This window comes from Carcharhinus amblyrhynchos, unplaced genomic scaffold (genome assembly GCF_965287045.1).
Source record: "Carcharhinus amblyrhynchos unplaced genomic scaffold, sCarAmb.v2.hapA chromosome_327, whole genome shotgun sequence".
In the NCBI taxonomy this organism is placed as follows: Eukaryota; Metazoa; Chordata; class Chondrichthyes; order Carcharhiniformes; family Carcharhinidae; genus Carcharhinus; species Carcharhinus amblyrhynchos.
The window spans coordinates 88,643-102,892 of NW_027650067.1; the positions used below are offsets into that span (position 1 = coordinate 88,643).

General features: G+C 48.4%; 1 protein-coding gene across 1 annotated transcript in view; it reads left to right on the forward strand.

The window, feature by feature from the left end:
- Positions 1-14,250, forward strand: part of LOC145339106 (uncharacterized) — a 158,924-nt gene that overhangs the window by 88,455 nt on the left and 56,219 nt on the right. Inside the window, exons 11-20 of the mRNA XM_080183542.1 lie at positions 560-616; positions 2,491-2,532; positions 3,244-3,327; positions 7,717-7,770; positions 8,705-8,764; positions 9,398-9,442; positions 10,168-10,221; positions 10,852-10,893; positions 11,999-12,092; positions 12,183-12,218. Of these exons, the coding sequence (XP_080039668.1) occupies positions 560-616; positions 2,491-2,532; positions 3,244-3,327; positions 7,717-7,770; positions 8,705-8,764; positions 9,398-9,442; positions 10,168-10,221; positions 10,852-10,893; positions 11,999-12,092; positions 12,183-12,218 (568 nt within the window). The remainder of the gene's footprint in view (positions 1-559; positions 617-2,490; positions 2,533-3,243; positions 3,328-7,716; positions 7,771-8,704; positions 8,765-9,397; positions 9,443-10,167; positions 10,222-10,851; positions 10,894-11,998; positions 12,093-12,182; positions 12,219-14,250) is intronic.

The following is a 14,250-nucleotide window of genomic DNA, read 5'->3' on the forward strand; positions in this document are numbered from 1 at the left end:
TATTTCCAAGTTTGTTGATGACATGTCAGGGCTGGATAGACTGATGCAGGTACTTTGTTCCATCTGACGGAGGGGGTGTCTAGATCAAGGGGCCACAGTTTCAGGATGTGGGGTAGGCGCTGAGATGAGGAGAAATGTCTTTATTCAGAAGGTGATGAGCCTGTGGAATTCTCTACAACAGAAAGCTGTGGAGGCCAAATCCCTGAATATACTTAGGAAGGAAACAGATAGGTTTCTAGATTCTAAAGGTATCGAGGGGTATGGGGAGAGTGAGGAAGTATGGCATTCAGATAGAGAATCAGCAATAATAATGTTGAACAGCAGAGCAGGCTCGAATTGCCTACTCCAGCTCCTATTTTTCCTGTTTCTCTGTTTCTATCTCTCTCTCCTCGTTTAAAATGTTCACACAAAACATCTCCATTTGGCCCGGATTGTGGTCACTCGTACTGAATATGGCCTCATGTTGATTGGTCTGAATTTGATAAAATCTCCTGTGCTGCACCTTGGGATATTTTAGTACATTAAAAACGCTATATAAATGCAGACTGCTGTAATAAAGGCTGTTGTTGTTGTTGTTGTAGGGCCCTCCAGGATCCCTGGACCTCCAGGACCAAAGGTAAAGGATTCCGCTCGAAGCCGAGGATATCATCGATGTTATTACTGTTACTGACTGCATTAACACCCTTATTACAGACACCATCATTAATATCATCCATATTAACTATAACATTAATATAGTGTTAATGTAGCACCATTAATATACCATAATTAATGGTGCTGATAATATTATTTTGAATATTACTGATAACATGAATATTATTTTTACTCTTGTTGCTTTCCTTCACTCTGTGTAAGCTGATAGATTTAGAACAGATTCCTTACCATTGGGTGGTTTCACTGGAGGCTGGAGAGAGAAGTGTCTGAGAGGCAGTTTCTGTTCCAATGGCCGTGTGTCGGCTGCTTCTCGGGTATCGTTGTCGTGGTTGGCGGTTGTTGCCAAGCTGCCAGATTGCGGTGGTGGCACACAGCCTGCCCATCTCCCTCCGTCACTGCTCGGGTCTCCCAGGAGTCAGTGTTGAGGCCTTCGCGACGCTCTTGCGAGAATCCTCAAAGAGGAGCTTTGGGTGGCAGTGCTGAGGGGGCAGGGGGAGGGGGCGGTGTTGGGGGAGTGGAGTTAGGGTGAGGAGGGCGGTCGGGCAGGGTTGGGGGTGGAGGGGTTGGGGGTGTTGGGTTGGGAGTGAGGGTGGTGGGGGAGGGGTTGGGAGTGAGGGTGGTGGGGGAGGGGTTGGGGTGTTGGGTTGGGGGTGAGGGTGGTGGGGAGGGGTTGGGAGTGCGGGGGGTTGGGGGTGTTGAGTTGGGAGTGAGGGTGGTGGGGGAGGGGTTGGGGGTGTTGGGTTGGGGGTGAGGGTGGGGGTGGAGGGGTTGGGGGTGTTGGGTTGGGGGTGTTGGGTTGGGGGTGAGGGTGGTGGGGGAGGGGTTGGGGGTGAGGGTGTTGGGGGAGGGGTTGGGGGTGAGGGTGTTGGGGGAGGTTGGGCTGGGTGGAGTGAGGAGGTGGGGCTGATGGGGGTTGGGGTGCAGGGGGTGGGGTTGGTGGGGTGAGGGTGGGGTGAGGGGGTGGGGCTGATGGGGGTTGGGGTGCAGGGGGTGGGGTTGGTGGGGGTGAGGGTGGGGTGAGGGGGGTGGGGCTGATGGGGGTTGGGGTGCAGGGGGTGGGGTTGGTGGGGGTGAGGGTGGGGTGAGGGGTGGGGATGCTGCTGCCTTTCTGGCTCGGTCTTCCTCACCACGCAGGAAACCCGTCAGTTTGCAAACACCTTCCAACATGCTGGAGCCAGCGATCCACTTCACGAGTCTTGCCACACCTGGAGATTGTCTTTGAGATGTGTGGTGACTGTCCCTTTAAGGGCAGCACAGCAGAGTAAGGGTCACCTGGCTTGGGTGACCAATGGAGACTCAGAGTGTGGAATCACCCAATGGTGAGTCAGGCCCTGAGGCAGAGACTGACCCTCGGTCACCTCGAGGGGACGGTCACATTCCCAGAACACACTGAGAAACAGGATACCCATTCACCCCAAAACATTGACTGTTTCCAGGGGTAATTAGATATTACACAGCAGACAGAGGGGGTCAAAAGGTGTGGGGGAGACGGGTTACTGATGATCAGCCATGATCAGAGTGACAGAGCAGACACGAAGGGCCAAATGGGCCTCCTCCTGCTCCTAGTTCCTGTGTTTCCCTTCTTGACGGCTGTAAGTTCTCCAGCAGAATGTAGAGAGAAGAGGCCTCAATAAATCAACATCTTACCCCCAGGGTGAGCGTTGCTGTTATTGGAGAGTCACTGAAAGGTGTGAGTATTGAATTCCGTGATATCCGGGTTTTATTGGTTGTTCAGATTGGGATCAGTGATGTTTGAAATGTGGATATTGGTCCAATTCCTGTTCTCCGAGCTTGCTCCGAGCCACTCACATTAACTCTCTTTCTGTTTATCATCAGGGGAACATGGGAGTGCAGTTTTACGGACCAAAAGGTCAGAAGGTGAGGAATCCACAGGGATATGTCGGAATTCCTTAAAACAAACAGGACAATTCACCCAATAAAACACCAGCTAATAAACACCAATCAACATCAGATAAAAACCTGCCCAGGATCCCTGTGCAACTTCCTGCTGGAGGGTGGAGGGTGTGTGAGGGAGAGGAGGAGAGTGTGAGGGAGGAGTGTGTGTGGGGGAAAGAGAGGAGAGGAGGGACAGGTGGAGGAGGCAGGGGAGGGAGAGGGAAAGAGGGGAGAGAGGAGAAGGAGGGAGAGTGTGGGGAGGAGGGGGAGGGACAGAGAGAGAGAGAGGACAAGGAGGGAGAGGAGATGGAGGGAGAGGAGAGGGAGGGAGGGGGAGGGGAGGGGAGACTGTGAGGGAGGATTGTGTAGGGGAGGAAAGGAGGGTGAGGGGGAGAGAGGAGGGGAAGGGAGAGGAGGGAGAGGGAGAGTGTGGGGAGGAGAGTTGAGGCTAGGAGAATGTGAAGGAGGAGAGGAATATGGAGCAGGGAGCGATGGGGATAGGGGAGGGATGGGAGACGGAGGGGGAGGGGATGTGATAAGGGGACTCTAAAGGTTAAGGGAGGAGAGTGGAGGGAGAACAAGGGAATAGCTGGAATATTTTCTCCGATTCTGATTTGAGTTTCTGTGCTGGGAGTCAGGCTGCTGTAGATGGAGTTCGCGATTCTGACAAACATTTTGTTTGTGTTTTTTCAGGGTGAGCCAGGAGTTCGGGGACCCCCCGGTCCCCCTGACGCAGAGCTGTCAGGAGAAACGACCAGAATCCATATAAGCGAAAAGGTTTGTTCGTTGAAATGATTGTTTTGTTTGGATCATTTTCCAGGAGAGTTAAATCCACAGCAGCATCAAGCTCATCCTTGTTGTAATTTTGTTCTAAGGGATTGCAGCATGGCATCACTAGAAGGGAAATGTGTCATGTGATTCTGTCTTAGTTTCACTTTTGCTTTGAGCAGAGCACAGGAACACAGCTCTGATGTTTTCAGACAAAGAACAGTACAGCACAGGAACAGGCCCTTCGGTCCACCAAGCCTGTGCCGGTCATGTTGTCCTACCTAGACCAACTGCCTGTATCCCTCTAATCCCCATTTGTCCATGTGCCTATCCAGATTAGTCTTAAATGTGGCTAATGTATCTGCTTCAACACCTCACTTGGCAGCACATTCCAGTCCCGCACCACACTGTGTGAAAAACTTCCCCCACACATCTCCAAATCCACAATGATGGTGGATTTGCAGATAGTGATGAGGACCATCAGAAGATAGAGCAGGATATAGAGCAGTTGGAGACTTGGGCAGAGAGATGGCAGATGGAGTTTAATCCAGACAAATGTAAGGTAATGGAAGGTCTAATACAGATAGGAAATATACAGTAAATGGCAGAACCCTTAAGAGTATTGATAGGCAGAGGGATCTGGGTGTACAGGTACACAGGTCACTGAAAGTGCCAATGCAGGTGGAGAAGGTAGTCAAGAAGGGCATATGGCATGCTTGCCTTCATTGGCCAGGGTATTGAGTTTTAAAAATTGGCAGGTCATGTTGCAGTTTTATAGAACCTTAGTGAGGCCGCACTTGGAATATAGTGTTCAATTCTGGTCACCCACACTACCAGAAGGATGTGGAGGCTTTGGAGAGGGGACAGAAAAGATTTACCAGGATGTTGCCCTGGTATGGAGAGCATTAGGAGAGGTTGGAGAAACTTGGTTTGTTCTCACAGGAGGTTGAGGGGAGACCTGATAGAAGTCTACAAGATTATGAGGAGCATGGAGAGAGTGGATAGTCAGAAGCTTTTTCCCAGGGTGGAAGAGTCAATCACTCGGGGACACAGGTTTAAGGTGCGAGGGGCAAGGTTTAAAGGAGATGTACGAGGCAGATTTTTTACACAGAGGGTGGTGGGTGCCTGGAGCTCGTTGCCAGGGGGGGAGGGAGTGGAAGTGGATACGGTTGTGACTTTAAAGGGGTGTTTTGACAAGTACACGAATAGGATGGGAATAGAGGGGTATGGTCCCCGGAAGGGTAGGGGGTTTTAGTTCAGTCGGGCAGCACGGTCGGTGCAGGCTTGGCGGGGCCGAATGGCCTGTTCCTGTGCTGTAATTTTCTGTGTTCTTTGTTCCACTGAACCTTTCCCCCTTATCTTGAATTTGTGCCCCCCTTGTAATTGTCATTTCCACCATGGGAAAAAGCTCCCAATTGTTCACCCTATCGATACCCCTCATTTTATAAACTTCTATCAAGTCGCCCCCCCCCCCCCCCCCCCCCCCCCCCCACTCAGCCTCCATCTTTCGGGGAAAACAATTCCAGTTTTATCCATACCAGGCAACATCCTAGTAAACTTCTGCACTCCCTTCAAAGCCATCACATCTTTCTGATAGTGTGATGACCAGAATTGGACACATTATTCCAAATGTGGCCCAACCAACGTTATATACAACTGTAACATAATTTGCCAACTTCTATACTCTATGTCCTAGCCGATGAAGGCAAGCATGTCATATGCTTTCTTCACCTCCTTTTCCACCTGTACTGCCACTTTTAAGGATCTGTGGACCTGTACTCTCAGATCTCTATGTGTCTGTGCTCCTGATAATTCTGCCATTTATTTTAGACCTCCCACCAGAGTTGGATCTACCAAAATGCATCACCACTTAAGAACATAAGAAATAGGAGCAGGAGTCGGCCATCTAGCCCTTCGAGCCTGCCCCGCCATTCAATAAGATCATGGCTGATCTGTCGTGGCTCAGTTCCACTTTCCCGCTTTCTCCCCATAACCCTTAATCCCCTTGCCTACCAAAAACCTATCTACCTGTGACTTAAATATATTTCGCGAGGTAGCCTCCACCACTTCAACGGGCAGAGAATTCCAGAGATTCACCACCCTTTGAGTGAAGAAGTTCCTCCTCAACTCCGATCTAAACTGCAGCCTCCTTATCTTGAGGCTGTGCCCTCTAGTCCTGCTGTCCTTTCTAAGTGGGAAGAATCTCTCTACCTCTACCCTATCCATCCCCTTCATTATCTTATACATCTCGATAAGATCCCCCCTCAGCCTTCTAAACTCCAACGGGTACAGACCCAGTCTATTTAGTCTCTCTTCATAGTCCAACCCCCTCATCTCCGGTATCAGCCTAGTGAACCTCCTCTGCACTCCCTCCAAGGCCAAAATATCCTTGCGCAAGTGCGGCGACCAAAACTGCACACAGTACTCCAGCTGCGGCCTCACCAACGCCCTATACAGCTGCAGCAAGACCTCCCTACTTTTATATTCAATCCCCCTCGCTATGAAGGCCAGCATCCCATTCGCCTTCTTGACCACCTGCTGCACCTGCAGACTGGGTTTTTGTGACTCATGCACAAGGACCCCGAGGTCCCTCTGCACCGTAGCATGCTGCAGTTTTTCGCCCTTTAAATAATAATCCCTCCTACTATTATTTCTACCAAAGTGGATAACCATGTACTTGTCCAGATTGAATTCCATTTGTCATGTTTCCGCCCAGTTTTCCAGCCTATATCCTGCTGTGTTCTCTGACAATCTTCATCACAATCTGCAACTCCAACAATCCTCGCATCGTCAGTAAACTTGCCAATCAGAACAGTTGTGTTTTCTTCCAAGTCACTCACACTTTCTTCCCCGTGTGTAATTGTTATTATGAACCTCGTCTTAATAATTAAACCCACAACATTTACCAATCTCAGTGAATGATTGGTCTCTTCCGTCCTGTACAGAAACAAACCCGAGGTATTGGATCAATCATGGCTGGAATTATCAAAGACAGAATGTTAACTTAAAGCTCAAACTGGTCACAATGAACCTCTGTGTGAACAAATCATCCACTGAGAATTATCCATCCGATCTCCATTTAATCTGACACTGAATTTAACTGGAGCTTTGCAATCCCATTCCAGTATGGCAGAGCAGCCTCGATGGGCCGAGTGGCCTAATTCTGCTCCTTTATCTAATGGCCCTTTGGTCAGCAGGTTGTCAATTATTCTTAACCATTGATAAAAAGTTTACATTTAAAATGTTCTTTTCCTTTGTGCCGATTTCCCCTTTCTTAATTCAATCACCCTTTCCCTCCTTATTTCATTTTCTGTCCTCGATTTGACTCGAGTTCATCCCGTTTCCCTTCCCGATGTCCCTCTGTTTCTTTCTCGATTTTTAATCCTGACTGGTTACGGAGACAGACTGTTGGTCCCATTCTTCACTGAGCTGTCAGAGGAGCAGTTGCCGTGACGGTGCTGCTATCGGCTCACACTCCCAGAGAATCACAGCACAAAGCAGGGGGGGTGAGGAGGAGCATCACTCCTGAAAGATCTGGGCTAAGGTTCCTGCAGATGAATCCTTTCCAACGCAAACCAGTTCCTCTGGTTCTGGACAAAGTGAGACAGTTTGTCCTGGTCAACATTATCTCATCCTTCTAGAATCTTAACAACAGTAATCACATCCCCCTCAGAACTCCCTTTCACATTGAATACACGTTCAGTTCAATCACTGCTGGTTTCACCCAACTATTCCCTCCCCAGTCTGTCGAAAGGGAATGGTTTGAGTATTTGAACTTTCTTATTCACTGACTGTTACCAGTTTCTGAATCGTGGAATATTTACACCCTGAATTCCCGATCCTTTTTGGTGTGCACAATGTAATTCACCAATAATTTCAGCAGCAGGAGAGATCAGCTTGTATTACACAGAGGGCTGGGATTCCGATCACCTTCGGGTGATGGGCGCAATCCTTACAGAAAGGTCCTGCTGCCTCGATGATTATTTGCACTGATTCCTGTTCACCCGTCACCCTGTGTAACGCCAGCCTCCAGTCCAGCAATCCGCATTTCCAAACCACTCCACAGCCTCCACTCTCTGAGATCTCTGTACCTTTCCTGTTCCTTCAGAATTCCCCGGTTTTGAACGTTCCGTCGTTGATGGCGGTGTCTTCATGCCTGTTCCCTGAGCTCTGAAATTCCCTCCCTAAATCTCTCTGTCAGCCTGACGCTCCTCCTTCAAGATGCCCTCAAACGGATTTCTCTGATGGAGAGTTTGGTGACCTGCTCTACGCAATTCAATTTGGGAAACTCCTGTGAAGCTGACAGGGACACCTCACTCTGTTAAAAATACTGTGTCTATATTGAACTGGAATATTTTATATTGCACAAACACTGAAAATAAACGCTCTGATTTCCAGGGTGAGAAAGGCGATAAGGGAGAACCAGGGCCTCGGGGTTTTCCAGGCAGCCCGGTGAGTTCCACGATTACTCTGAGATTAAAATTCTCATGGCGGCAGGCGTCTCATCCTCCCTTCCACTTTTCACATCGACCCCTCGCATTGAAGACACCGGCTGGAATTTTTCCACCGGAATCGGGGTGGGAGCGGCTCACAGGGCGGAATTTTTCATCGGTCCCGGGCGGGATTTTATCAGACTCGCTCAAGTGAGGTTGTAAAATCCTGGCCACCGTCTAAATGCAAAATTTCTATGTAAACAGGTACGTGACAATGTGGTTTCTGTAATATAGAAACAGAGAATGCCGGATAGACTCAGCAGCTCAGGCAGTTTCTGTGGAGAAAGAAGATTTACCCCATTGACTCTTTTCCAACTGTTTGGGATCACAGAATTTTTTTCTGTAATTTTCCAATGTGACAGAGTTGGTTCATTGAATCACAGACTATGGAATTCCATATGGATTATGGCTGGAATTCTTTGGCCATTCACATCCCACTTCCGCTGCAAGCAAGGATTGGGAATTTGGTGCTCAGCCAAATCCCAGCTCGCTGCGGCAGAACCGGAAAATCCACCAGCGTGAATGTCTGGAAAATTCCAGCTGACGTGTCTGGTGTTGAAAGTTCTTGGCTGTAGAGCGAGTGTCTTTGTCTCAAATAAGATGGAAGGAATTGTAACATTCACAACCAGCCTGGTCTGCATTCCTGGGATGTCAACCTGGTCCGTCAGTGACACGCACCCAGAGGGCGGAATTTTACCGGCACGTCTGCCCGAGGTTTGATCAGTACCGCACGAGGCAAACGGAGAAAGCCACACCTCGAACCTCACCCTCCCTCGAACCTTGCCCTCCCTCAAACCTCGCCCATCCCCGGAATCCAGGCAGGCATGTTTGAATTCTGTTTGTCCAGCTTTAGGAATGTGACTGATTCCCAGTGAATCCTCCCGTTTCCACAGGGACATTCGAGTGTCGGGATGAAGGGTGAGAAAGGGGATGTGGGAGAGCCGGGTAAACGGGTGAGTACGGATCTGTTTTCGCTTCACCCTCAGCCTGTGGATGGCACCTTTACAACCAATGTTGACACTTATTGTCCAGCCTTTGGTAGCCGGGGAAGGTGGTGCTGAGCTACTGCTCTGAATTTGGGACAAGGCCATATCTGAGGGCAGCTCACAGCCAAACTCACTTGGTGTGGAGTAGGAAGGCTGAGGTAGTGTTAGAGGGGGTTCAGAGGAGATTCCCCAGGAGGTGGCCCTGGATGGGGCACTGGAACTATAAGGAGAGACTGGATAGACATGGATTGTGTTCCCTAGAGGAGAGGAGGCTGAGGGGGGGTATGATTGAGGGGTATAAGATTATGAGGGGCATGGACAGGGCGAATAGGGAGCAGCTGTTCACCTTGGCTGAGGGGTCAATCACGAGGGGGCATTAGGGTGAGGGGCAGGGGATTCAGAGGGGATTTGAGAAAAAAACCTTTCCACTCGGAGGGCGGTGGGGATCTGGGAGGCAGTGCCTGGGGAGGGAGTGAAGGCCGGAAACCTTTAAACACTATTTGGAGCACTTGAAACATCCTAACATTCAAGGTGCTAGTCAGTTATTAGAGTTAATAGTTACCAGTTATGGTTAATGATTACATCTTCCATATTTCACAGGGGAAGCCTGGGAAAGACGGTGATCTTGGATTCCCTGGCCGTGTTGTAAGTTTGCTTTGTATTAAATCCTGAATCAGGCCCCTGGCCAGCCTGCGGGCCCTGGTTATAACACACAGAAAGCCTTTCTTTTCGACAGGAACCTTCACCCGTGCCCACACTGGGTGGAATTTTACCAGCTTTCCTGCCCACCGATGGGCAGAGCGAGCCGGCGGAATCGCCCGATTTCTCGGCCCTCGCCACCTCGCGGGTCAGTCTCCCGCTGGAAATGGGCGAGAGGCAGAATTGTTTATCTCAGTATATTTACATTCGAATTTCCACGGCGTGAGCAAGCCTCAATCATTCAGGTTCTCTCGGGCGAGGAGGAAACCTGCTCCCCAAGATCGGGAAACAGTCTTGGTGGCCTTGCCGGTGGAACTGGGGGCCATTGCGCCCCCCCCCTCCCCCACTCCCCCCCCCCCCCCCCCACCTCCATCCGAGAGCAAGGTGGGGGTGTCCCTTGGGCACTGTTGATTGATGGAGCAGTGTTGATCGAGTGGTGCTAGCTTTTAATGGAGGTGCGAGGGTGTGGGGTGGGGGGAGGTTGGGAGGGGGGCTTCCTTTATTTCAGTTGTTTAAATCCTTAAAGCTTGGTTTCTGTGGGAGAGGTGAGTAGATGCTGAGTGGACGTCACAATGTGGTTAAATATCAGCGGAGAAAGATAGCTGAATATTATTCTTCACAGCTGTGGGTGGAAAGTGAGAAGTTGACTCTTGCTTTGGTTTATTTTACAGGGTCAACCAGGTCTCCCGGGGGAACCGGGGTACCCGGGACAGGACGGTCCAAAGGTAAGGAGTTTGATTAAATTCCTTTGGTTGGATAGAGGGAGAGAAGGAAGAAAGGGAGAGATGGGGGGAGGGTGGAATGGAGGGAAGAGAGGGTGGGGGGGATGGATACTTGGACCATTTACCATTCAGTACTGTTAAATGTGGCAGAGGATTGCCACAACTGTTGACCAATATCTGGCATATTATTGGTGTAAAATTCCTGGGAGTTTAACCACATTCTCCTATGGTTCTGATGAGATAAGGGACATGGAGAACCTAACAACACTTTGCTGGGACTATCTCTCCCTGCCTTCACTCTCTCTCTGGGTAAAGAGATCCTCAAGCTCCCTTCCTAACAGCACTGTGGATGTACCTACACCAAAGCTGCTCTCCACCACCCTTTTGAAAGGATAATTAGAGATGGCCAATGAATGTGGGCTTAGCCAGTGACACCCACACCTCAGGAAAGAATTTCAGAAAAACCTGCTGGTTAAAGATAGTCAGATTGAAGAGGAGAGATTCTAAAATTAACCACAAAGAGATTTCGCACCCACTAACCAGTCCCTAAACTTTCACAAATATCGGATCAGTAAATTAACCTGCTTTCCTTTGGCTGCTTTTGTAAATAATCAACCTGTTTCTCTTCCCAAGGGAGAGAAAGGAAGTCGTGGAATTGATGGACCCCCTGGCATTGTGAGTATCTGGAAAAAATACCGTGTTATTGGACTGCGTATTTACCGAAGGTATCAAGGACTGTACTTACAGGGTGCTGGACTGTGTATTTACTGTGGGTATTGGACTGTGTATTAACTGAAGTATTGGACTGTGTATTTACTAAGGGTGCTGGACTGTGTATTTGCTGTGGATATTGAACATAAGAAATAGGAGCAGGAGTAGGCCATCCAGCCCTTCGAGCCTGCCCCGCCATTCAATAAGATCATGGCTGATCTGTCGCTGCTCAGTTCCACTTTCCCGCCCTCTCCCCATAACCCTTAATCCCCTCTCTTATCAAAAACCCATCAACCCGCGTCTTAAAAATATTTAGCGAGGCAGCCTCCACCACTTCAACGGGCAGAGAATTCCAGAGATTCACCACCCTTTGAGTGAAGAAGTTCCTCCTCAACTCCGTTCTAAACCGCCCCCCCTTTATCTTGAGGCTGTGCCCCCTAGTCCTATTATATATATATTATATATTATATTATATTATGTATATATATTATATAATATATTATATATTGGACTGTGTATTTACTAAGGGTGCTGGACTGTGTATTTGCTGTGGGTATTGGACTGTGCATTAACTGAGATATTGGACTGTGTATTTAAGCCTGGCTGAGAATCCCCCTGACCAGAGGTTGCCCCACCCCCACATCACAACCAATGCCTTACCCACGCTCCCCTGACACTTTTCCATGGGGAATCTGAAAGGCCCATCCCAATTCCTGTTATTACACTCCCTCCCCAAAGTCCTCTGACCTCCCCTCACCGCAGGACCCCAGACTTTCTCTCCCCGCTCCATCGATTGGTGTCTCCCTCTCTAATCTCTACCCCGCTCCTGCTCCTCCTGCCTGTTTACCCTTTCCCCACTGGGCCCATGAATACTTTATGCTGCGTCTTCACCCCCACTGCACTGTCTGTCTGGAAGCCTGTCCAACAGGCCAGGATTCTGACAGTGACAGTCACACTCAGAACCACAGTGTTTAAACTGGGATTCCAGCAAAGAACATCTTTGACCCGACTGAATACTAACTCCTCTTTCTCCACTGACCGCTCACTAATGAGCCATTTCCTGTTCCAGATCATCGATGCACAAGGAAACATTGTTTATGGGACTCAGGGTGAACCAGGCGATCCAGGCCCACCTGGGCTGCAAGGTGAACAAGGCCTTCCAGGTAAGCAACCACCACGTTCGATGCAAATCAAAATCAACTGAGAAATTCTCAACGTAATTAAAACACTTGTTCCTTTTCTTTCCCCTTCAGGCCTCCCCGGTCTTTCTGGACTACCAGGTCCTCCAGGTAAAAGAGTGTGAAACTCCTGTGGTGGAATAGTGATTAGTGATATTGTGCTGATAACAAGTGGGAAAATAAGTTGTGAAGGGGGCGTAAAGAATCTGTCAGCAGAGAGGCATAGGCAGGTTAAGTGAGTGAGCAGAAGTTTGGCAGAGGGAGTATAATGTGGGAAAATATGAACTGTCCACCTGGGCTGGAAGAACAACAGATTATCCGAATGGAGAGAGATCGCAGAACTCTCAAAAATCAGATCGAGCCCAAGATCAGGTTCAATGCCTCGTCTTCTCAGCCTGGATCCTGAATGTATCTCCCATAGGGACCATGGATTGGAATTGTTCTTTGAGGCAGCAAGGAGATGGATTAAGAGCTCGCCCTGCCCACCCTGCACATTGGCTTTGTAACTTTGAGAAGGGAATAAACTTCTAAAAGAAACTGGTGTCCAAGGTCCAGATGGACTTCACCCTGGGAGCTTGGAAGAAGTGTCTAGTGAGACGGCTAGTTTTAATTTTCAGAAACTTCCTATAATCGGGAAAAGGTCCCATTAGTTTGGAAAATAGCAAATATAACTCCCTATTCAAAAAGGGAGGGAGACAGAAAGCAGGATGCTACAGACCAGTTAGCTTAACATCTGTCGTACAAAAAAGTGTTAGAAGCCATTTTAAAGAAGTAATAGCAGGGCATTTAGATAAGTTTAAGATAATCAGGCAGAGTCAATATGGTTTTGTGAAAGGGAAATCATGTTTAATCTGTGTATTGAAGTTGGTTGAAAGTAACCTGTATTGTGGATAAAGGAGAACTGATGGATGTACTGACCTTAGATTTCCATAAGGGATTAGATAAGCTGCCACGTCAAAAGCTATTGCGGAAAATAAAATCTCACAGTGTCGGAGGTAACATATTGGCATGGATAAAACAGCCAGAAATTTGGCAGAAATGGATCATCCTCTGGATGGTAACGAGTGTTGTACACAGGGATCCGTACTGGGGCCCCAACGTTTTACAATTTATAGAGATGATTTGGATGAAGGAATGGTTGCTAACTTTGTTGATGACACACAGATAGTTGAAACAGTAAGTTGTGAAGTGGGTATAAGAAGGCTACACATGCGCAGTAGCTCCCTCTACTGCTGGCTGGTGAGTGAAGCCCCGCCTACTGCCTGGAACAGCTGAAAACAGCCTCACTTATTTTTAATGCTCTATCTGCACAAGATTGGGCTAAAAACTCACCGAAAAAAAATGGATCTGCAACTCCTCCATTTTCACACCAGCTGGATTCTTTCTCTTGTAAAATTCTACCCATAGAGAAGTTCAGTGAGTGGGCAAAGAACCGACAAGAGGAATATAATGTGGAAAATTCTGAAAGTGTCCATGTTGGCATAGAATAAAAAGCAAGCGTATTATCTGAATGGGGAGAGATTGCAGAGCGCTGAGATGCAGAGGGATCTGGGTGTCCTAGTACATGAATCACAAAAGATTAATATACAAATACAACAAGTAATTAGAAAAGCTCATAGAATATTATCATTTATTGTGAGGGGAACTGATTGCAACATTGGGGAGGTTATGCTTCAGTTGTATAGGGTGTCAGTGAGAGCAGATCTGGAGTATTGGGTACAGTTATCAGTTTCCTTGTTTAAGGAAAGATGTAATTGTGTTAGAAACAGTTCAGAGAAGGTTTACCAGACTAATTCCTGGGATGGGGAGGGTTGTGTTATGAGGAAAGGTTGGTCAGGCTGGGTTTGTATTCACTGGAGTTGAGAAGAGTAAGAGGCGATTTGATTGGAACATATAGAATCCCGAGGGGATTTGACCGGATGGATGGGAAGAGGATGTTTCCTCTTGTGGGAGAATCCAGAACTCGGGGTCACTGATTAAAAATAAGGCTTTGCCCATTTAAAACGGAGATGAGATGAGATTATTTCTCTCAGGGGATAGAGAATCTCTGGAATTCTCTCCCTGAAAAGGCAGTGGAAGCAGAGAGTCTGAGTATTTATGAGGTAGAGGTGGATGGATTCTTGGGAAGCGAGGGGGTGAAAGG